The sequence below is a fragment of the Glycine max genome, chromosome 17, assembly GCF_000004515.6.
Source record: "Glycine max cultivar Williams 82 chromosome 17, Glycine_max_v4.0, whole genome shotgun sequence".
In the NCBI taxonomy this organism is placed as follows: Eukaryota; Viridiplantae; Streptophyta; class Magnoliopsida; order Fabales; family Fabaceae; genus Glycine; species Glycine max.
In genome coordinates, this window is record NC_038253.2 from 39,590,905 (window position 1) to 39,614,179 (window position 23,275).

General features: G+C 35.6%; 2 protein-coding genes across 5 annotated transcripts; one reads left to right on the forward strand and one right to left on the reverse strand.

Annotated features, from left to right (window-relative positions):
* Positions 1 to 2,697: 2,697 nt before the first annotated feature.
* Positions 2,698 to 5,889, forward strand: LOC100809247 (uncharacterized). Its single transcript, XM_003550280.4, has 2 exons — positions 2,698 to 3,108; positions 5,170 to 5,889. Exons 1-2 carry the CDS (start codon positions 2,956 to 2,958, stop codon positions 5,533 to 5,535), a joined length of 519 nt encoding a protein of 172 aa, XP_003550328.1. The 5' UTR covers positions 2,698 to 2,955; the 3' UTR covers positions 5,536 to 5,889.
* Positions 5,890 to 6,947: 1,058 nt separating this feature from the next.
* LOC100786770 (kinesin-like protein KIN-4A) lies at positions 6,948 to 22,908 on the reverse strand. Of its 4 annotated transcripts, none has more exons than XM_006601211.4 (26): positions 22,386 to 22,908; positions 21,059 to 21,205; positions 20,818 to 20,967; positions 20,464 to 20,717; positions 19,753 to 19,934; positions 19,544 to 19,668; positions 14,267 to 14,303; positions 13,708 to 13,799; positions 13,490 to 13,597; positions 13,140 to 13,253; positions 12,845 to 12,932; positions 12,615 to 12,727; positions 12,280 to 12,378; positions 12,087 to 12,200; positions 11,872 to 11,988; positions 11,714 to 11,794; positions 11,318 to 11,389; positions 10,337 to 10,430; positions 10,087 to 10,118; positions 9,910 to 10,007; positions 9,721 to 9,819; positions 9,345 to 9,566; positions 8,534 to 8,696; positions 7,999 to 8,154; positions 7,598 to 7,919; positions 6,948 to 7,432 (listed from the first exon to the last, which is right to left on the reverse strand). In XM_006601211.4, exons 1-25 carry the CDS (start codon positions 22,503 to 22,505, stop codon positions 7,704 to 7,706), a joined length of 3,093 nt encoding a protein of 1,030 aa, XP_006601274.1. In that variant the 5' UTR covers positions 22,506 to 22,908; the 3' UTR covers positions 6,948 to 7,432; positions 7,598 to 7,703. The 4 variants fall into 4 exon arrangements, with proteins under 4 accessions (XP_006601274.1, XP_003549388.1, XP_006601275.1 ...); XM_003549340.5 differs by having other exon boundaries at positions 6,948 to 7,438; positions 22,386 to 22,907; XM_006601212.4 differs by having other exon boundaries at positions 6,948 to 7,438; positions 12,615 to 12,724; positions 22,386 to 22,906.
* Positions 22,909 to 23,275: the final 367 nt, after the last annotated feature.

Consider the following 23,275-nt stretch of genomic DNA (forward strand, 5'->3'; position numbering starts at 1 on the left):
TAAAAAATGGTTACTGTTTTCTAAATTAGGAATTAAATTGATTGATTTTATACCTTTATGATGAAATAAGATAGGGGTGACAAGTTTAAAAACTATATTTATTAACTGTTGATAAAGTCAAGAACTGAATTGATATTTTACTTTATTAATTTGGTATTGGGGATTAATTAGTATGACTAATAAAATGTTCTCCGTGTACAAAAAAACATAAAATAAACTGTTCTCCGGTATTATTACTACTATCTAGTAGCAGGCTTCATGTGTTGGCAAACTGACTGTGATCAGATTCCAATTGCACTAGTTATACCTATAATCGAAACCAAACTATCAAATTCAAACAATATTACTATTCAACAATTTTGCAAACATTAACACCACAAGGTTGTCAAGAAAAGGTGCTCCAACAACCGTAAAGGCGAAGAATCTAAATTGCCAAGAGAAAAAAAGGGGCTTTTCCAAAGTATATATGGTCCTAAAATTTGTGCTAATTCAGGGATAAGCAATTGCTCGCGGTGCCAAAGCCATGCCACACTTGTTTTTCTTAGCCATACCTCTCACACCATCTTTTTCTTTTTTCTTCTTTCCATATGATGATCGTGTAGCTAATGGCCCCGTCCCTCATGCTTCAAAAGTAACTCACATGGGGAGTGAAGTAAAGGCAAAATTTGTGAAATTACAATATTTCATATGTATCATTCCTAAATAAATGTAAATTTATTGATACACAGCATAACGTTCGCAATCTTATGTAGCAGTGTAGCACTGATTGATCAGACATTAATTCAGACAGTTTTCTGTTCATTTGACAAATTAACTCAACTGCTCCCATAATTTGGAATTGATGGGTAATTAATAAATGCAGTTCAGCTAGCCATGCATGGCCATGCTGCGTTCCAGCTCAAAAAGAGACCAACAATGCATAATTTTATTAATTAACAGTGTGATATTCATCTAAACACGGCCTTGTCACTAGGCACTGTTTTTGGTTTTGTAAGGTCTTAAATGTCAACGGATACATGCAAATAAACCAAGTGGGAAGCCTTTTTTCCCTTGGAAAATGAATTATATATAGGAAATGTGTACGACTTGACATTGCCATGAATAAACTTGATTCATTTGTTATACTCTTTGAGAGAGACATTTTTTATTCTGAAAGTTTATGAGTTTACAGAATTAAGATAAGCTCAAGGTTCAATGAGTATTAATAAAAATATTTGTAGTTTATTTACTAACAAGGTTTTTACATTGATAATGAGAATTGGATTTACGTCTATTTGAAATATGAATTTGTTTCTTATTAACTGGATTAATCTTTGTTAGCTGAAAGATAATTTTTTAAATGATAATAATGTTGTTGGGAAAAAAAGTTTAAACTTTAAAGGATTATCTCTAACCAATTGATAAACGTAGGTATTATAAAATGGGAATTTTTGTAGTAACCTGGAGAAGTCGGCTTAGTGGGTTCATCTCAAGGGAATGGCGCAGTCTATGGTTGGTAGTATGTGTTTGTGGGGTGCAAGTGATTTTGCTGCAGCACAGTGCCAGTGGTAGAGTTAGGTGAGCAGCAAGGTTTTTTTTTTTAAAATAAACAGAAAAATATTAAAAGAACCGACCCAAAAGGATAATAACTTGACACTTTTTTATGCTTATTTTTATTGGTTGGGAAAAGTTTAGGATTTGCTTTTTCTATTTGGCGTTCAACTTATGTCATTAATTGAGTTGAGTTTGGATAGAAGTGGAGCTATTATAGTTATAGTTGTCCTCCATCACTTTTCTCTCAAATGCTTCTTTTCTATTCAATTTTTTAATAAATTAATTTGCTTTTAACGTTTAGTTGTTACTTAAAAGAAGCTTGGACTGATTTTGGGTCATGCAATTCCTATGTATTATTAATTTTTATCCACAAATATTAATAATTAATAATTCATATCCGTGGAGAGATTCAAATCCAACACCTACATATCACTCCAACCCTTCCTCCCCAACCAATAGACAACCTTATAACTCAATTTCTATGGATTAATGGATGGGCTCAACTATTCTCATCCTTTTTTAGTATTTTTTTCATCTCATATTTTTTTTCTTCTTCAAAAGAATTATAATTCTATTGTACAATATACACAATAGAACACATGTTTTTGTCCTATTAGGAGGTGCATCCTCCATACACAGCGGAAACATGTTTCTATTATGTATTATGTTTTCATGTTTCGGTTGTGCATAATACAAAACTAACACCTTTGTTTTGGTTAGCAAAGGGGATATAAGGTAAGTTGAATGGTTAAGGGAGAAGAAAAGAGGAGTAAAATGACAGGTTCAATCTTCTTTGTTGACAAAATTAACATTCTAACAAACTAACATTTGCCGATAAAAAAAACATGTTTCCGTTATGTATGGAGGACACACCCCTAACCTCGTTTCACTGTGAATAATAAACAATGAAACCATGCTTTTGTTGTGTATTGAAGATAAAGAGAAAATAAAGGTGAGAGTAAAATGATAATTTGCTACGTTTTTTTAAAAGAAAGGGATGAAAAGATGAAAAAGAAAATGAGAGGGTGAGAATAGCAGCCCTTAATGGATGTGTCTGTGGTATGAGTATTGCAAGTGGGTTATCTTTTGGGCTTAACCCAAGAACCTAAGCCCGTCCCAATCAAAGGTAACATCATAAATATGCTCGTTGTCGCTGCAAGAAATCGACAGAGCAGCAGAACGTGCTAGAACTAGCACGATATTTACAAATTACAACCCCTGCATTTTCATTAGTCCAGTTCAGTTATTCATCATAATTCATTTTACCATCAAAAATCAAATTCCATTCAGATTCAATTAAAGCGAAAAGTGTCAGAAAAACGAACCCTTTTTTATTTGATATGACACATTAATAATTGTTATAGTTAGGATATAGAAATAGAGAATAATAATAAAAGAAAAAGAAAAGAAGAGAAAGATCATATGATGGACTCAGAAATGGTGGAAGCAGAGGCATCATCATCGCAGCCTCAGCCGCAGGCATCGAGTTCCGGCCAGAACGGCGTCGTTCGCGATTTGCTCACATTGGCTCGTCAGCTCATCACTCAAGGCAAACCTTCCCAGGCCCTCCAAGCTGTAATCTTTTCTTCCTCTTTTATTATTCTTTCTCTTCATTTCCAATTCTTAATTTGCAAGATTTTCTCTTTGATTTTTTTATTTATTCGAGGCTTGTTAATTTGCGTTCTGTGCTGCAAATGTTCATCTTTTTTAAACAAAGTGGCTGAGTCTGCTAAACTCACTCTAGGGTTGGAAAGGAAATTCGTAGTGAAATTGCTATGGTAATGGAATGAATCACTGTTCTATAAGTTGCTAAATGAATGAAATTGAGAAAAATTAGGGATTTTTTTTGGTGAAAAAATTTGGGATATTTTATATGCTGATGTTTTCCAGTAGTCCCGATTTGAATTCACATTTGCAATTTGCAGTGCAGTGCCAGTTTGGTGCAAATTTTAGCATACGCATGCAAATTCATGGGTTTCCTATAGATTATGTTTATGGATTTTATTGGAGATATTAGTTTGGCCCAGTGGTTGCGGAAGGCACAAAGGAGGGCGGAGAGGTCGTATGCTTGAATCCCTCCAACTGACATTTTTAACAAAACTAACATTTGGCAATATAAAAAAATATAAATGGATTTTATTTGTTGCATCAAGTGTTTGAGGATTTTGAAATTTGATACTGGGACATCTCACTTGTCTTGTGTGGCAAACTCCCTTGAAAACTTTGCTTTAGGGTGTGTTGGGTTTTATCTTAATCAATTGGCATTAAGTGAAGTTGTCCAATAGGAGTTTAAACCACACCTGAGTGATTGGTGGCAAGCATCAGGTGATGTGATGTGGCGGTGGGAATTTCAAACATCCCCCCTCTACATATGCCTGACAGAACAAGCAAGGCGATACACAGAGATGAGCTATAGGTTCAAAATGCTATATTGGCATTAAGTAAAATCTTTTGAGATACCATACCAACTAGAATTATAGCCTAAGCAGAGTTTATAATGCTTGGGCAGTTCTCAGGTTGACTTAGATGACCCTTGACCAGTATATAGTTCTAAGAGGGTGAAACAACTGCTGGCAACTTCCCTTATTCAGTTAGTACTTAGTAGCACACCTTAATTTCTTGCTCTGTATAGCTTAGTTTTTAGGAAACAATTGTTTGTTTTTCAGAAAAACTCTCAAAAAGGTGGCAAAAGTAAGTGATTATTTCTTCAAAATAAGTTGAATGGGGCTTATTTTTTATTTGAAATAGATGATAAAATTTCATACTGACTGAGCTTATGAATATAAAGAAAAGATTTTTTTCTTGCACTAATATATGCTCCTCACACTCCTCCTGGACGACTTCTGTGTGGACATTCCAACTTCATGCAGGAGTGGAAAAGACAAGTGTTAAGTATCTCTAATATGTGCTTCAATCTCAAAAGAATTCACCATGCATACCAAATTACACTTCTTTTGATAAAAAGTGAGATTGTCATTCAACTCCCCAAATCCTCCCTTGCTAAACTTTATCAACATTTTAAAGCTCCCCAATTTGTAGGACTTCTAAACAATCGTAAGTAAACTTATTAATTAATCACTGTACATTTCCCTTCTTTCTCCCTTCATTTTGATTAGATTATTTCTCCTTCCTTCCTCTCTCTACTCCCAAATTTACCCTAAACTACCTAGATAGTGTTACACTGTTACCTAAATAGACATTTACATGATTTGTGAGGCACATTGCGCAGAAACATAAGTTCATACTTTTTTTAAATGTCTTTGCTTGCATCATCCAAATGAAGTTCTTGTTATACATTCACATGATTTGTTTTTTGTTAGTCATACATTCCACAAGGTCATATTTTCACTGATGCATTCAAACAAACACAGTTCAATTCTCCAATATTATGATCGACTTGGTGACATGTGACAGTTTAATCTTCGATTCCTATGTCTCGAAAACCTACATAATAAAAAATGATGTGAAACCAATCATTCAAGCATTCCATAGAGGATTTGCCTGCCATGATATGTGACACGTAAATCATGATTGTAGAAAGTGCAATATACTTGCCAAATGAGAAAACCTAGGCAAAAAGCAAAACACTATCTGCACTTCTTTTTGGTGGCTGATATTTACATATAATTGGAACAGGTGGTTGTAGCAATGAAGACTAAAGGTGGTGATGAAGCTGTTTTTCATTCCTTGCATCGTGCCCGCGAGGTGTATAGAAGTAGACTGCAAGAGAATGCTGCAGTTGATCAACTGGCTTCTCTGTTTGCTGAGTGTGCCATTGCTGAAGCTGAGCCTGTAGTGATCGAACCACCTGCCAATAACATTACCACCCCCTCAATTAGTCCAGAACCTGATGCTCATGGGACTTCCATACTGGCAGAAAGTGGCAGGATGCAAGTAGTGTTGGATGCGGTCTCTGATGGAAGCAGCTTCATCTGTTTGAAGTGTGGAGGCCTTGTTAGTAACCATCGCAAAGACGAGCACTATGCATACTGGTGTTGTTAAGGTTGCCTATCTTCCATGGTGATGCTACGTTTTTATGTGCATCGTTAAGATGGACTGATGGAATGAGCGAACTTCTTAGTTCTGTCTGCCTTATACTTTGATCTTTGGAAAAATCATGCTACTGTCATAGTGGAAAGAGCTGCCAAACTTTGTCAATTGAAGACTTCAATGCTGTAAACCATACCAATCAATACAGAATTGTATGAGTAACACTTGGGATGTCTATGTTGATTCCAATGTGTTGGTTACTATTTGGGCCAACAGTACCTTATGTAATTTTTGGGATATTTTTTGCGTTTCTTTTGAGTTGATATGTTTAAATAATAAATTACAAAAATAATACTTTATTTTCAATTTGTTTTGCCTGTTCAAGAATTCACAAAAGATATGGTGAAAATAAGTCTTGTTTTCACCATTTTTCTTAACATCTTGGAAATAAGAAATAACGAGAAAATGATATGTTGTTTTTGTAATTATGATTTAAAAATATAATTAAAAATGAAATTAAAAAATAAATCAACGGCACCTCTTTCTGCGGATTTTGTATGTAATAACGGAAATAAGATTTTTCTGCCGTGTGGGTAATAGTGACTACAAAACGTTTGTTTTGTTTAGTTACAGCTTTGTGATGCTTGCTGGTTAGCTTATATTTATACTAGTTGTGGTGTTAATATAGGCTAACCGAGTTGCTAGCTGATATTGGCTGTGTTATTTGTTGTTATTGAGTACCTAGTACCATTCTGTTTTAATATATATATATAAAGTATTTGCTGATTTAAGAAAAAAATGTTAAAAATAATTATTTAATTATTGATATCTTCATTCTTTTGCCAAGCACTTGAATTAAGATAATTTTATTGTTTTACGCTTATACGCAATTCTGTTAAGGGCGGCAGTGTTTAGGGACCTAATAAATGTGTCTGCAGCCGAAGACCTAAGTTTCTTAACTGTTGTATAAATGAGCACCAATTACGTATTTATCATCTTGCTTGCGCACAAACAATGCCACCAAAAAGAGAGGTTTCCCTTCTCAAAATTGATCCCATTCCAATGTCTCTCCATTACAAAGAAGAAATCTGGTTAAACTATTTTTATATAAGCAGCAATTTGTGTTTATAAGTTATCCAGCAAATTTTATTGAAATAAGCTGAAAACAACTTTTATTGACACAAGTTATTTTCCTAAGTTTTTCTTATACATTTACACAAGTGTTTATGTCCCAAAATAAGTTCAAATAAACTGTAAACAAGTTCTTCTAAACGAATATTCCAGGTGCAGTACAAAATAAATACATTGCCAGGGATAAATGGAATGGTTCAATATTGGTTACGTAACCCAAGGGGGTGGGGGATTGATTAACAAGTGTATATAGCGTATCGGTTATCATCCTTCTCTTGCCACAAACTCTGGTATGGTAAATTACAATCTCTTTCAATATAGTTAATGTTCTTTACACACAAGACCTAGAGGTAAAACAGAAAAGTTTCCTACTTTCCTTCTGTTGCTTTGTGGCAGAGGAATGCTGCAGTATTTCTATCAACAAAAATCAATGATTGACAAACATAGCAAGACCATAGAATTTTACAACTTACAAGTAAGAAAAAGAAGCCCTCAATACACATTTCCAAGACTTGACAAAAGAATATTTCCTTTTTCCTCCTTCTAGTGTTGGTATAAAGTATAAACAGAAAACATTCCAAGATAATTTGTCTAGCAATATCTTCACCAATGCCTCCAAGCAAACAACTATCTCCTATTCTCTTGATTATTTGGGTAGCCCTCGGCAACATTTTTGCACACCTCGCAAGATGCTCCATATGCAGCAAACAATGGAAACATTTTCAACATTCGGGCAGTATATATAATGTTATTTGTCAGAAACCATTAATTTTACACCCTGCAACTGGAAACAAGTAGCGTCAGAATATCAGATCAATGCATCTTTATTCACCAATAAAGAAACAATTTTTTTTTGGATAGTTATAACGAAGTCATATATAGTTGAAAAGTAGGATAAGTTAGAATATAATTTTTAAAGGTTGTATGGGACAAGGGTTATTACCTGCACCTAGTTTTTGGTTCTTTATTGCCTTATTTCTAGGATCATTCTTGTAGGTTAAAAAATGAACAGAGTCAAAGCAAATCGATGATCACAATAACATTCAGATTCACATTATTCGCGGCAAAGCCTGCGAACGTGGCCTTGCTCTCATGATTGTCTCATCACTGTGCCGAATCCATTCAGAAAGTCTCCATGGCTTCTGCCACTTCCATTTAAATTGTACTAGCCACTGATGGTGGCTTCTTTTCCACCTCCATAGCTTGCCAGAAGCTTGTCCTACAACTGCAAGTTTTTTCATTGACAGTTGCCCAATGGGTATCATCTGCATTGACAGCAAATTTACATCCTTAGCCGAGTGAAGATACCTATATACCAATTAATATAAATGGAGGATAAATTACCCTTCTACTCTGATCTATAAATGCTGCTGATTCCCTCACTTGGCTATTAGTGATGCCTGGCATATATTTGCGTTGTTTCTGTACCGGCAGGGACTCTGGAGATAAAGGTTCCTTGATGTCTTCCGCATAGTGTTTCAATGAATTTGGTGAGTTTCCCTGTTGACACAGAGATGATAAATTAACAACTGATAATGACAGCTATATATTGATGACACTTAGATTGATTCACAAAAAGTAAAGAATATCCGATCAAAAGTTAGTCACAAAGATAACACCAATGGTACTTTGAGGTTTATTTATTCGCTAGTGGAAAGTTATTCAACTTGAGCTTGAGTTTAACTACTTGGTTTGCAGGTATGTAGAGTTTAAGTTCGAAGAAAATGTAGGCGCTATGCCAAAGTTAATTTTTTCTGTTCACAAGCCTAATTTTTTTGCCTGAATCCAACCTGTTTGGTAGCAGCGCTACAACTATTTATTTATTTATTTTAAATTCTTAGTTGTTTTTTGCTTGAACCTTAAGCAGATAAGATCTTACAGAAGTTGGTGTAGCCAATGTGGTTGCAACATCTTGCTCTCTCACTTTTAGTTCCTTCTCAGCTTCCTTTCTCTTCATTTCACTTTGCCGTAGTAGACCTACAAGTTCTTTGATTTGATCTTTCATTTCCCTGATCTCGGTGTCCTTTTCCCACAGTTGGCACCTGTAGTTAACATCAAACACTTTAAATTTCAACAGTATATAACATGACTAATATTCATATATATTCCACTTATTTTGTAGTGGTCAGTTTAATAAATCACACCTCACAAACTAAATATTCTGATCTTCAGCAGGAAGGGAAAAAAGACAATTCAAAGCAATTTTTTTCCTGCTAGTTTATTGCTTATCAAGTTCTTGCAAAAATGGTATTAATGGAGATCAAACCAGCAACAAGATTCCAGGTATTAAGGGAAACTTGTAAGCCCTAAAAGGCATCTTTTCCATTCTATCACGTAAATATTTAGTGTAGCTGAATCATTGAATTAGCAAGATATCAGAGCCAGATCTATGCATGTGAAAAGAGACCAAGAACAAACTCACAGTAAATGGTTTATCCATAAAAGTATTTTGTGGTAAATTATTTTTCTAATGTTTTGCATGAATTACTGACCCTAGTGGGAAAAGGCTTTTGTTGTTTTTTGTTTGTTGCATGAATTACTGACCTTCGTATAAATAAAATAAAACCAACAAGTTTGAATTAGATCAGATATGGAGATAAAAACATGCAAATTTTGGCTACTCTGACAAATAATCCACATTTCTCTTCGAGAGAGAGAGAGATTAAAAAAATTTAGGTTTAACAAAGCACCTAGCATCTCCAACAGAATTGAATAAATATTGAAGCAAATTCTTGGCTTCTCCCATTGAGCGCAACTGGTTCCAACGTCCACGATTAGTGAAGGCCCGTTCTCGTTCTTCTGCCTCAGAAAGTTGAGAAGCCATTGCCACAAGTGAATTAGATGATATGTTCAGCATGCTCTCAAGTGAAGCTATTCTGGCCATTCTTGCATTTGGTGACATGGAGGATGCTCTGAGAAAAATGACAGGTGTTAAAAGCAACCAGGAAGAGAGAAATGCTTTCCTTTTATATTGCACGTGCTATTATTTGAATGAGCCAAAATTTTCAAAAAGTAATGAGGAAAGCATTAACAAAGTTAATTATATTTATATAAAAAAAAACAGACCTAGCAAATCCATTCTTTCCTCTTGGAGGTGTGAGACCCTTGGCAGCAAACCCGTTTACTTGCTTTAGCATGGCCAACTCCTCTGCAAGGGCAGCTCGCCTGAAGATTGCATTACAATATTAAAATATTACAAATACAGATTAATCAGTAATCAGTAAGAAAAATAACTTAGGAATATATGCTGCTTACACTTGGCTCTGCTTCTCATACTCAAAACGAACTTCATGCTCTTTTACCATGACTTCCAGCTCATGATCAAGCCACCGTTGTAAGGACTTCTCATTGCTCTAAAGAATCAATTCAAACTTACTTATTTATGACTAGCATGGACAATCAAGAAAATTTAAGGAGATGAAAGTTTGTTACCTGTCCATTCATTCCACTTCCATTCATTGCAACTGGAAGATGAAATATAATTAGAATTAGAATAATAAACAAAAGACAAGAGTTAGTGCACTAAATCCCCAAGTTCCTCACTAAAAGACAGTTTCCTCCACTTAAGGCATTTTAAAAGATTATCCATTTCAAATGATCTGATAAAATTTCCCATGTCTCATGCAAGAGGACATGCCAATCATTAAAAGTGAGCATAATCTGTGCTAAAAACAAACCATACCTGAAGTGTCTCGGCTGGAAGATTTACGAGCTTCTAACAACTCCTTTAACCTCTTGGTGGCCATTGCAGCTTCTTCAGTCTTTCTTTGAAGGACCTAAAGGAAATTTTCAGTCATTAGATATAATAATTCATTATGAAAAGTATCAGTTATGATGATAGCCGCAGAAGTCAAAAACAACATTGATGGTTATGCATGTTGTCTAGAAAGAACAGAAAACAGATGTATCAATGACATGTCATTTTGATTCGGCTTTTTAAAACCTCGTTCTAAAACAATGTTTTATATAGCTTTCAGAAGAATATTTGTTTATGAATACTTAATTCTGGAAGCAGAGAAAGTTTAATTTTATGCATGAGTGAATATTAATCTCCAAAAGAATGCCTAAAGAATGAAGGTATAACATGCATTCTATATTTATTAATATTTTCCACATAGCTAAGCACTGGTGTTTAAATTGACTGTACCAACACCATGCTACAACAATTTGGATACCTCATCCAGTTGGGCTACCACATTGAACCATATCCATATCATACACTATAGACTTCTAAACTCCAAAGTCATAAGTACTTCTATTCTATGTAGATTTTAATCCATAATAAATGTTCCTTTAGTTTTCATTACTCTTGTTTCATTAAAAACCTCGAAAACAAAATATAAAAGCATATTTTCATGATGCAAAGACCTCCCCTCCCCCTTTTTTTCCCCAGGGACTGGCAAAAATAAAGGCCTTAAGAAGGCACAAAAGATGTCACCCCACTATTTCGTCAGTCATAATATTTATCCCAGAAAAAAAATCCGGTTAAAGCTTATACACACACTATACTATTGCTGAAAATTGGGAATAGTTAAACTACTGATAGGATCATATATAAAACAGAAACCTAAGAATAAAGACTTGCAATGTGATCACTCAAATTTGGCAGTGATATCAGCAAAGTACAATAACATATATTGTCCAACAAGTTAGCAATACTCACCATTTTCTGGCGCTGATTTAAAGCTTGCAGCTTATGCCGTTCAAACTCATTTCTCCTTCCTTCCTTCTTTAACTGTTTTGAAAACATATATTTAATACAAGGTCATAGAACATATATGCAGTACAGGCAAGTAAATCATGTTTAAGAGTTGGATTAGTCATGATCAACCATCACACGGTCAATCTATAATTCTGCCTCTAGAATTTGAGAGTTGGAGTCATTATAAATTAAATATTAATTCATGTTTACATTTTTATAACAAAAGATTCAACTGATAACGAAGCAATAGTTTCATTTAGGGAAAATATTAATAGACAAACTTTCTCTACCATAAAATAAAGATGAGGAGTATCAAGGACAAATTAAATAAAAAAGAAAAGAGGAAGCTTGACATACTTGCAGCAGCTCTTTCTCTCTAGAAGCCTTCCATTGCCGAAACTGCTCAGCCTCTTGTTTTATCCTATGTTGCAGTTGAACCTGCAACATTTTTCAGTGTATAAGAAAGAGTATATTTATTGATCAAAACTATGATAAGAAAAAGTTCAACAATCAACCTTTTGTGCTTTTATAGATTGTATTTCATCTTGCAATCGTTTCGCTGCTTCATCACTTTTTTGCTTTTGCTTCATGAGCTGGACCTGACTCTCCTGTTTCTTCTTTAGATCCAGAATCTAGCATTGTATATTTCGAAAAGATATTAGCAATTTAGAATTGTTCCAATTCAAATCTTATAAAGGAAAAATAGATGGAAATAAAGAAGACTCCTCACCTGGGCTTCAAGTGTTTTCAATTTTTGGGCATGGATATCCTCTGATTTCTGTATTTGTCCATCAGAATTGGCAGCAAGATTTTCAACTTCAGCCAAAAGACGATCCCTATCTCGCTGCATACATAAATCAGACGCATATATAAATATGAATTTTCTGTAGGAGCAAAATAACTTTGCAGAACTTCTATTGAACCTGCACAGTTCTTTTCTCATCCTCCAGTTCCATTATCTTCCTTCCAAAATGCTGCTTGAGTGCCTCAGCATCAGATATTCCAAAAAGCTTCATCTCAGACTGTGTGAACATCAATCCCAATATGTATATTAATATACAAAAGAGAGAAGAAAATCACTCAAAGCTTCTGTCATGACTATTATTTGAATTTTGATCAATCATCAGAAACAAGACTTCTTGCAGTAAATTTAATATATATCACTAAAGCTACCCATAATTCTGTTGATTTAAATGTATTACTGATTGATGCATAATATGTCACAATGTGTTTAATTATACATATGCAGTATTACAACCTCTTTTTGCTCCAAGCGTTTATTCAATTCATGTAACTCTCTGTCCATACTATTTTGCAGAAGAGTATGCTCCCACTCTTTTTCTACTTCTTCAATTTCCCTTGAATCCCCTGCTAAAATTGGCAATTGTAACCCAAAATCATAGAAGTTCTAACATGTTGAAGCAAGTTGCAGCTTTAAAATTGGCAATTATAACATATTATTAAATCAAGGCCAAAGAAGATGCTGACCTGTTGTTTCACTCATTGGATAATCAGATGTTGTGATAGGTAAGCCCCTCTTGAGCCCATCAGTCTTTACATTACATGAGCTATTTTCCTGAAAAAAATGAAATTTTAAATGTACTGCCTAGCAGTTAATATCCTGAACTCACTTTCACTCATGGCTATGATAATGGAAATGAGTCCAAGTAGTGGAATGCAAAAACCCAGGTAAGATGAAAGCACATATCTATGCACTGAAAATTTGAGCAAAAAATAGTTTTCGAGTCAAAGAAGATTATCAACAGAAGAGTCAGAGGCATACATAAACATCCTTTTCACATTGTTCTACAGTAGAGCATCTACTACGGTATTCATGAAGTTCACATCGAAGATCCTCATTAACTGCTTCAAGCCAAGCAATCCTTTCCTTGAGGACCTACATAATCAATTATAAAATAATATATATTAGAAGTGTATATAAAAAGAGACCCAGCACTCAGATACAGTTAAGGCTAGTATCCTTTTCTTTCAAAGAACTAATATGATGAGCATTGATTGATCTCCAACCGTGCAGTATAAATCACGTCCAGTCAATGTTGCCACTAACCTATTATAGGAAATATATTAAAATTGATGCAAGACATTGCCAAAGATTTAACAGAAACCAGCTACCTGAACTTCCTCAGGAGAGCCACCAGAACGAGCAAAAAGTTCTGCTTGCAGATACTCAAGTTGTTGTCGCATTTTTAGCATCTCGTTGGACATGGGATCTCTATTGACCTATGGAAGAATATACAAAAGATGAGCATTAGTGTTATTGTAAAGGCAATCAATTATCTCAATTTTGTGAGATGAATGAAAAGGAACATAAAAGTAATGCAGATACTTACAACAGGCTTATTTTGGATGTTGCGTGCACGGTTTGCATACTTCAAAGTGTTAAGGGTTTCCTCAGCATTAATATCAGCAGGACTTATGCAGGCTGGAAAAGAAAAAAAAAATTATGTAAGAAGAAATTTATAAATATAACAGGTTCTCTAGGATGCAACCTGACACAGATAGGGGAGGGAACAAAAACACATAGTACAACATTTTAATACTTGTCAATCATTTAAGATAAACTGAGAAGTTACCAGAGGTTCAAATATTCTGAAAATCATTCGCAGAGCAGGGTAAAACATTTGAGAATGCAAAATCCAAAACACAGTTTATATGCATTACCAAGGCATGTTTTAATTGGTTTCTGATATTTCTTGTTTCCCTGGTACTTATGTTCATGCAGACAACTTAAATGTTGAATGTAGGATGAAATTAGAAAGAAATACAGATTATTAAGCATGAGCTCCTTGAAGATTAGTAATGGTAACTTGAAGCTTATCTTTTGAAATCCAATGATGAGAGGTGAAAAAAGTAGAACTGATTGGGATAGATGCATGGAAAACAACCAACCTATCATAACAGTTCTGCTGTTACCACCAAGTGAATCCTGCAAAATCATTTAACTTTATCCATAAATACAAAAATAACTGTTAAAAAAATCAAAGAAAAAAAAATTGAATATAAAATCTGTTGAAGATCAACTCAAAATCGACAGAGTCTGTTTGTATAACTCATTAGGAAGTTATGTACATAATTATTATCTGTCATTACTATCTTTACCATGTTTAGAATTTGCGTTTATAGGGAGATAAATTACCCTGATTTCTAGACTAGATTATTGCTCTTATTTCTGTCCTATGCATTCTATATATACTTCCCACGTACCATTCACATATTCAAGGGAAAATAAAACCTATTTCCGCATGGTATCAGGGCTCAATTTGAACCATCCCTAAATCTAGAGCCGCCAAGCCATGGGAGACCAAAAATCTGACGAATCGCTCATGGTGGAGACTGGATCATTTCCGACCAGCTCACACGATGGGCTTACTCACCTCATCATTGGCCATAAACTGAATGGTCAGAACTATACCCAATGGGTAAGGTCAGTCAAGATCTTTCTTCAAGGGAAAGGAAGGAAAGGTTACATAACAGGAGATTCAGAGTGTCCTAAGAAAGGGGACGCAAATGTTCAAAAATGGAAACTTGAGAACAATCAAGTAATGTCATGGCTACTCAACACCATGACAAATGAAATTGGTGAAAATTTCATGTTCTATGACACTGCAAAAGATATATGGGAGGCAGTGAAGGAAATGTACTCAAACATGGACAACACATCTGCTGTTTTTGAGATAAAATACTCCATGACCTTCGACAGGGAGAGTCCTCTGTTACTGAGTATTTTAACATACTCTACAGACATTGGCAGCAGCTGGACATACATGAAGAAGTTTCATGGTGTTGTACAAAAGATAAGAAGAAGTATAAGGAGCTGGTAGAAAAAGAGGATTTACAGGTTCCTATTGGGACTAAACAAGGATCTTGATGAAGTTCGTGGAAGGATCCTTGGAACCAAACCACTTCCCAAAATTCGGGAAGTCTTCTCAGAAGTAAGAAGGGAAGAAAGCAGGAGGAAACTCATGTTGGGAACATCCATCTTAGTTCCATCCATTGAGAGCTTGGCAATGGCTGCAAGAGGAAACCCTCGACTACCACAAAAGAAAAACCGCCCCTGGTGTGATCATTGCAAGAGGCCAGGCCACACCAAGGAAACAAACATGCTGGATCATTCATGGAAAACCTTTAGAAGCCAAGCAGTTCAAAAGCAAGGAAGGCAGAGGCAACACAGCCTTTAACCATCAACAAGCCGAGGTAAATTCTAATTCATCTCCATTCAGCAAAGAACAGATGGAGGCTCTTCAAAAACTACTTCAACAGTCTATGGTAACTGCAGAAAAAGGTGGTACTGCAGTAGTGGCTCAAAGAGGTAATTTTTTACATGCCCTAAACACTAGCAAAGAAAGAACAAAGTCATGGATCATTGACTCAAGAGCTTCAGATCACATGACTGGAGATTTTACTTTGTTTAGTAGTTATTCTCCATGTCCCTATAACTATACTGTTCGGATAGCTGATGGGACTCATTCTAAGGTCATGGGTAAAGGATCCAACACTATTTCACAAAATATTACACTTAAATCAGTTCTGTATGTGCCAAAACTTGATTGTAACTTGCTGTCCATTAGCAAGATTACAAGAGATTTGAAATATGTTACTAAATTCTTCCCAAACCTGTGTGAATTTCAGATTTTGGAGTCGGGGAAGACAATTGCCAATGCTGAAGAGTGTGCTGGACTCTACCTCCTTCAAGTTGAAAAACCAGAAGAAGAACTCAAGAACCATTCTTATGTAGCAGCAGCAGTTCCAAGTAGTGATAATTCTGTCATGTTGTGGCCCTATAGATTAGGCCACCCAAATTTCATGTACTTGGAAAATATGTTTCCCTCACTATTCAATAAAAACAAGAAAAATATTTAGTGTGAAATCTGCCAATTATCTAAACATACACGCAGCCATTACCCACCCCAACCCTATCAACCATCCAAACCTTTCTCACTAATTCATAGTGATGTACGAGGACCCATCAAGAGTTCACAACATTACTGGCTCAAAATGGTTTGTCACCTTTATTGATGATCACAACGCGTCACTTGGGTGTTTCTAATGAAGGAAAAATAAGTAGGCAGGATATTTGAAATCTTTCACAATAGTGTGCAAACACAATTTCAAAGCAGGATTCAGGTACTCAAAACTGACAATGGTCGTGAGTGTTACAACCTTGCTCTAAATTCGTATCTTCAAAAGGTTGGAATTGTTCACCAAAGTTCTTGTGTGAACACCCCCCAACATAATGGGGTTGTGGAACAAAAGAATAAACACCTTCTGGAAGTGACTAGAGCAATCATGCTAGCCTCCAATGTTCCAAAACAATTTTGGGGAGAAGCCGTCCTTTCAGCAACTTACCTCAAATAGAATGTCTTCCTATATCCTTGACTTTAAGATCCCTTTCTCCACACTTCAAACCTTCTTCCCAACCAACAAAATATTTTCTTCCATTCCATTAAAAATCTTTGGATGTTCAGCTTTTGTCCACAACCTAAACCCTCATCGTAGCAAATTGGACCCAAAATCCATCAAATGCATATTTGTTGGTTACTCTCCTCATAAAAAAGGATACAGGTGTTACTCTCCCCATACTAAAAAATTTTACCACACTAGGGATGTAACCTTCTTTGAAAATCAGCACTATTACCCCAAAGTTGGCATTCAGGGGGAGCAACCAAACACCTATCCAACTGAAAACTCAGAATACCAACCTTTGGCTCTTGAGATAACCGAACTTGCACTACTTCTGCACAAACTTGAACAAACCTTACCAGACCAGAACCATAACACTCAAACAACTGAACCTGTACCTAAACCAGCTGAAAGGACAGCAGAGGTTGTGACAGAACCTGCAGCAGAAACTGAATAGGATGTAGTTAAAGTTTCAACTACATCTCAACAGAACCATGGCCCAGAAACACGAGAAGATAACTAGAAGGTTTATAAAAGAAAAAGGAGGAAGGATGTAGAGTCAAGCACTACTCGAATGCAAAACCATGAATCCAACCAGGCCCTAGGAAATGAAGTTCCCACGGGTAACATTCTTCCTAACCTTGAACATGTTGATATAAATACAGAAGATACTGATATTCCTATTGCTAAGAGAAAAGGGGTGAAAACTCGTACTCAACACCCTATTGAGAGATATGTCTCCTAAGGAAAATTGTCACAAAAGTACAAGTCCTTTGTAGCAGCTGTTGACAATGTAGAAATTCCAAGAAATATTCAAGAGGCACTACAAAGACCCAAATGGGCAGCAGCTGTAACAGAAGAAGTTCAAGCACTTGTAAAAAATGGCACACTAGTCACCACTGTTCTAAAAGGGAAGACATCAGTGGGATGTAAATGGATATTCACAATTAAATGCAATGTTGTTGGCAATATAAACAGGAACAAGGCTCGGTTGGTTGCAAAGGGATTTACACAATCATATGGAGTAGATTATTCGCACCTATTGCTAAACTCAATCTGTTTAGGTCCTATTATCTCCAACAGTAAATCTAGATTGGCCTCTACACCAACTAGACATAAAGAATGTTTTTCTAAATGGGGAGTTAGAAAAGGAGGTATATATGCAAATACCTCCAGGACTTGAATCACCCAACACCTCAAACATGGTGCGCAAGCTTGGTAAATCTCTATATGGCCTCAAAAAATCTCCAAGGGCATGTTTGACAGGCTAACAAAAGTGGTCAAGCAAGATGGTTTTGCTCAATGTCAAACAGACCATATTATGTTTGCTAAGCATTTTGTGAATGGAAAGATAGCTTTGTTTATCGTCTATGTAGATGATATCGTAATTACAGGAGACAATTATGATCAAATAAATCATTTGAAGAATCTTCTAGCCAAGGAATTTGAAGTCAAGGATCAAGGCCAGCTCAAGTATTTTCTAGGGATGGAAATTGCTTGGACAAAGAATGGTATTTTTGTTTCTCAAAGGAAGTACACTCTGGATTTACTTCAAGAAACCGGGATGCTTGGATGCAAAGCAGCCAAACTCCCATAGAACCAGTCAAAAGGAGTGAAGAGGAGAGTGTAGCAGCTGACAAAGATATATCAAAGTCTAGTTGGAAAACTAATCTAACTCATACTAGACCAGACATTGGTTTTGCTGTAAGCATGGCTAGTCGTTCTATGTCAAACCTAACTGAAACTGACATGAGAGATGTGAATAGAATCCTCCAATACCTTAAAGGTACACCAGGTCAAGGGCTCTATTTCCTTCGAGAAGTAAGAAACAGTCTATCGTGGCTAGGAGCAGTGCAAAAGCAGAATTCAGAGCTATGGCACATGGTATTTGTGAAGGAACATGGCTCAAGCAAATGTTGAATGAAATCAGAATTCCTATCAACTACACCATGAGGATATTTTGTGATAACAAGGCTGCTATAAGCATTGGAAAGAATCCAGTTCATCATAATCCAACAAAGCATGTGGAGATCGATAGGCATTTTATTAAGGAGAAAATTGATCATAAGATTATAAGTGTCAAACATGTTCCATCGTGCCAGCCGACAGTGGATGGACATTCTAACAAAAAAAGTCCTACCAAGGAATGTATAAGAGAATATCAAATCCAATCTGTTTATACAGCTCAGTATGATTTCTGTCTTTACCATGTTTAAAATTTGCATTTATAGGGAGATCAATTCCCCTTATTAGGCTAGATTATTGCTTGTATAAGTGTGTGTTTGGTTTCCCGATCCTCTAGAATCACCCTGAAACAAATATCAATTAATCGTGATTTTAGGTAAATTTCCATGTGTTTGGTTTCACATTAAGGAATTGATTTTGGGTCTAAAATTGAATCTGAGTTAAAGCAATTTTAGGTCGCTTTTGCGTTATAATGAGGTCTACTACTAACTTGTTTTTATGATAAAAACATCCAAACATAAAACATATCACTTCAAAATCAATTTTAACCAAAATTAATTTTGCAAGATCAATTTTGCCAATGCTCATCCAAACACACACAAACTAGATTTTATATATTTAGTTAGATTTTTGTGCCAATTATACGAACAGTCTAGGGATTCCAAGGGGTAAATACATCTATTAATCGGGTTACGTCCTATATATATTTATATAAAATAAAGAATGTTTTTTCAACATCATAATTGATAATATAGAAGAGTATAAGCTGAAAGAAGGAAGGTACACATATAGATCTCAAACCTGCAAAAGCCTAGTAAGTTTACTATCCCTATAAGGAACATGAACACCTTCTTTTCTCTTCTTTTCATCACCAAGCGCACTAATAACATTACCAAGCGCTAGAAGGCCTTTGTTAATGTGGACTCCTGATTGAAAGAAAAAATTATTAGAGAATTCATAATGATCAAAAGCAAGTTTAGAAGAAACAAGTGAAAATTGTCGTGCCTAACCTTCCTTAAATCGCAGACCATCAGACCCGGTTCTTTTAGCTCGTTCTGATCCAGCAAGATCTACCAAGTGCAACTTGGCACAAAGATATTCTTCATTCATTGTATCATTTAAACTGATCTCACCAGGACTATTGAGCTTTCGCATTTGTTCTAATGTGATGGTGAAGATAGCATGTGAACGACTGGTTGGACACATAACAGAAGAAGAATAAGTAATAGAAGAGAACTCCAGAAAGATAAATGTAACAACATTTCGATGAACAACTTTTAACCCTGAAGGCTGAACTGATGCCAACAAGTAAATTCTGGATTGATTCATTAACAAAATCATTAGAAGTGCAGGAGACTGCGAGCATTCATACAAATTGCAATACCAATCGCTCCATCTATTAGTTATTCCCTTAACTAACAAGAAACAGAAAATATTTGATATGGAATTGGCTTCAAAGGAAAAAATTGAAAGCTCAGATTGATTGTGGAAAGCTTAAGCCATCAGAAAGTTTAAAACCAAAAAGTAATTTATGTTTTATACATCACATCTTCTCTTAGTTTTTGCTTTATTATCAAAATGTCACATTATACAGCTCATGCTCTAACAAATTTCCCTAGCCTATTTATCCAAAATTAGCTTAAGAATCCAAAAGTGAGATAAAAAATATTTCATTAGAGATGAGTTTATGCAGTTAAAAGGAGGGAAAATGCATAAGCAACCTGGATTGGTTGTTCATATTTGTACTCCCAGTTGCTCTACTTAATGATCCTTGTTCTAGGCAAGCAGCCATTTCTTTTAGGGTTGTAACACTGACTTCAGTACATCCTGCTAGAGTAATGACACCATTTGATGACTCACGGATTTGTATTGGTGGTTTCCCAGGAATAGTCACTTTCCCTGCATGTCCATTTGCAGTTTCTGGTTTGTTCATAGAGGATGGGTCCAACAAGTCTCTTACTTCTTCTTTTAGAATCTTTAATCAATCAAAATTTTTTGTTAGATGCTTCATCTAAACAATTTCACAAACATGAAATCTTTTAATTTCAGATATTAAAGCAAAGCTATTAACTGACCTCAATAAAGGAAACATGCAGCTGAAATTCAATCTGATGCTTTAAGGTGTCAATTTTGTTAAACAGGGAACTCATAACTAGAGGTATTATTCCCTCTTGGCAACCATCTTTAAAGCCAGTGCCCATGGTGTATGTTTTCCCAGAACCTGTCTGCAATGGAGTGAAAATGTCATATACCAAGGAGGAAGAAGTCATAAGTGTAATGGCATTTAACTTGTTTTTCCTTTAGCTGTAATTATACCTGACCATATGCAAGAACAGTAGCATTATATCCTTGGAACAAACCATCAACAAGGGACACAACACATTCATCGAACATTGCAGATGAGGGAGAACCAGTGCTCCCATAAACATGATCAAATGTAAATGAATGTGCACCAATTTGTACCTGTATCATAATCACAATACATATGATTTCCTCCAAATTTTTAAGCTACTTAGGATGCTATTTATTTTCATCCATGCAATAAAATATACTGAGATAAATTTCCTTAAAGTGAGAAATCAATTGGATATAGAAGGCAATCAAGACATATACAGACATGAAATATGTTCATCACTTTGACCTACTATGAGTAAAAAAAAAAATCAGCTGACATATTCTTACCAAATTCTGGAGTAAAATATTAACATAATTGGGAAGTAGGAAGGCAAGGGATATCCAACTGATGTCGAAAGCAAGTGAGCCATAGTCTAAATTGCACCAAGAAACAAAAGATTTGTTTTAATTTACCAACACTAACTTGTTATTTAGAATGACTTGTAATCTCTAAAATAAAAGGATTCATTCTACCAATGAGCTTGTAGCTCAATTGGCACCAGCTCAAGCTTTGAGGTTCAATCCACCACTATCTCACCTTTCCCCATTTTTATCAAAGTGTTCACACTTTGCATCTTCAATATACCCAGAAAACAAAAACACACACACATCCCAAAGAGTTACTTTTGTTTATAACCAAGTTTAAAATGATATGAGTTTTAAGGATTCCATTCATTCACAAATAACAAAGTTCACAAATAACTTTTCAAAACCAGCGGGGAGTTGAGTCTAGCAGAAAGAGCCAGTCTCCCACAACGTGGGAATCCAAGGTTTGAATCCCCGCTAAGAGATGTGACCACATTTATTGCCTAACGGTGCTTCGAACAAGATTGCCTCTCAATGGAGTATTCCAGTTGGAACTAAGAAAATAATGTTTCATAAACTGAGCCATTCCACAAAATATGCTGGCGAAGCCCAAAAAAGCAACCCAAACCCAAATAGAAAGAAGTCAAACAAACATCCCAATCAAGCAAGCATATCATCAGATAATAAAAGCAATTCCAAATTGGCAATAACCATTAATTCTTTAATCACGCAAGCAATCTCGGATCCAGATCTCTTCTCGCCAGATTCACCAATCCGAAAGAAAGAAAGAAAAAAAAGCAAAGGAAAAAACACACAATGCAAGCAAGCAAGTGGAAGCTGTGTTCCCTATTATCACATAAGGTTTTAAATATCTGGTCGCGTTGACGTTTATTCGCATTGTGTCACATTGTGTGTTGAGTGTAAAAATGATGCGCGTACGCACCTGAGGCTTCCCTGACACGACAGTCACGCAATCCTTGCATCCCTGAACCTTCTCCTCGCCGATGAGAGGTCGCACGTGGACCGCGACCTTCACGCAACAATCCTCACCAGCTTCCACCATCACAAAAAAATGAAACGCCAAACACTACCTTAACTGAGAGAGAAAGAAAAAGAGTGTGTGTGGTGTGGTTGAGCAGAGTGTGAAAGAGATCAATTCAATTTAATTGGCGCAATGGTTGTGTTGTGAATTGTGATGTTCCTTCGCATTGTGTGTGCGGAGGATAAAGAAAGAAAGAAAGCGTTGTGGTTGCAGTGACTAGTAGTAGTACTACGGGAGCAAGGAGAGAGTAGTTATAGTTGGAGGAGGAGGAGAGAGAGTGGGGGAAGGGTAGCTTGGGAAATGTGAATGGCTTGCAACCAAGGTGTTCGAGTTAAACTATATGGACAACAACAACCACTATCATTTTCCCTTTGCCATCACTGTAATGTACCTGTCCAGACGGTTGCTTCCTCGACCTCTTTTATGACCCCTCTTTCCCACTTTGCCCCTCTCCTTTTCACAACGGCCCTCTCTACTTCACCATTAAAATCTCTTGGTCTTTCGTAATTACCGCTTTACCCCCAATCTATTCTTTTTTTTTTTTCATAAAACTTTTCTACAAATTTGAAGACAGGTATATGTCAACGATGATTCATGCATCATATTTAATTAATTAAGCTAGATTTTTTTTTATTTATATTTTTTTATGTAGTTGAACTCATTAGAAGACAAATGTTCTTTTAGGAAAGAAGAAAAATGTTATTAACAACCAACAAACTCTATAGCTCAATTGAAAAATAACTAAGTTTCTTGATGATTTTTAAGTCTAAAAATAAAATCTTCAACTGTCG

What these genes read in the sequence shown, in the direction of transcription:
- LOC100809247 (XM_003550280.4), top strand. Translation starts at nt 2,956, where the DNA reads ATGATGGACTCAGAAATGGTGGAAGCAGAGGCATCATCATCGCAGCCT. An exon ending in CTTCCCAGGCCCTCCAAGCT is followed by an intron (nt 3,109 to 5,169) that starts GTAATCTTTTCT and finishes TAATTGGAACAG; the next exon opens with GTGGTTGTAGCAATGAAGAC.
- LOC100786770 (XM_006601211.4), bottom strand. Translation starts at nt 22,505, where the DNA reads ATGGTGGAAGCTGGTGAGGATTGTTGCGTGAAGGTCGCGGTCCACGTG. An exon ending in AACTTACTAGGCTTTTGCAG is followed by an intron (nt 14,304 to 19,543) that starts GTTTGAGATCTA and finishes ATGATTTTGCAG; the next exon opens with GATTCACTTGGTGGTAACAG. An exon ending in TTATAGATCAGAGTAGAAGG is followed by an intron (nt 7,920 to 7,998) that starts GTAATTTATCCT and finishes CTGTCAATGCAG; the next exon opens with ATGATACCCATTGGGCAACT.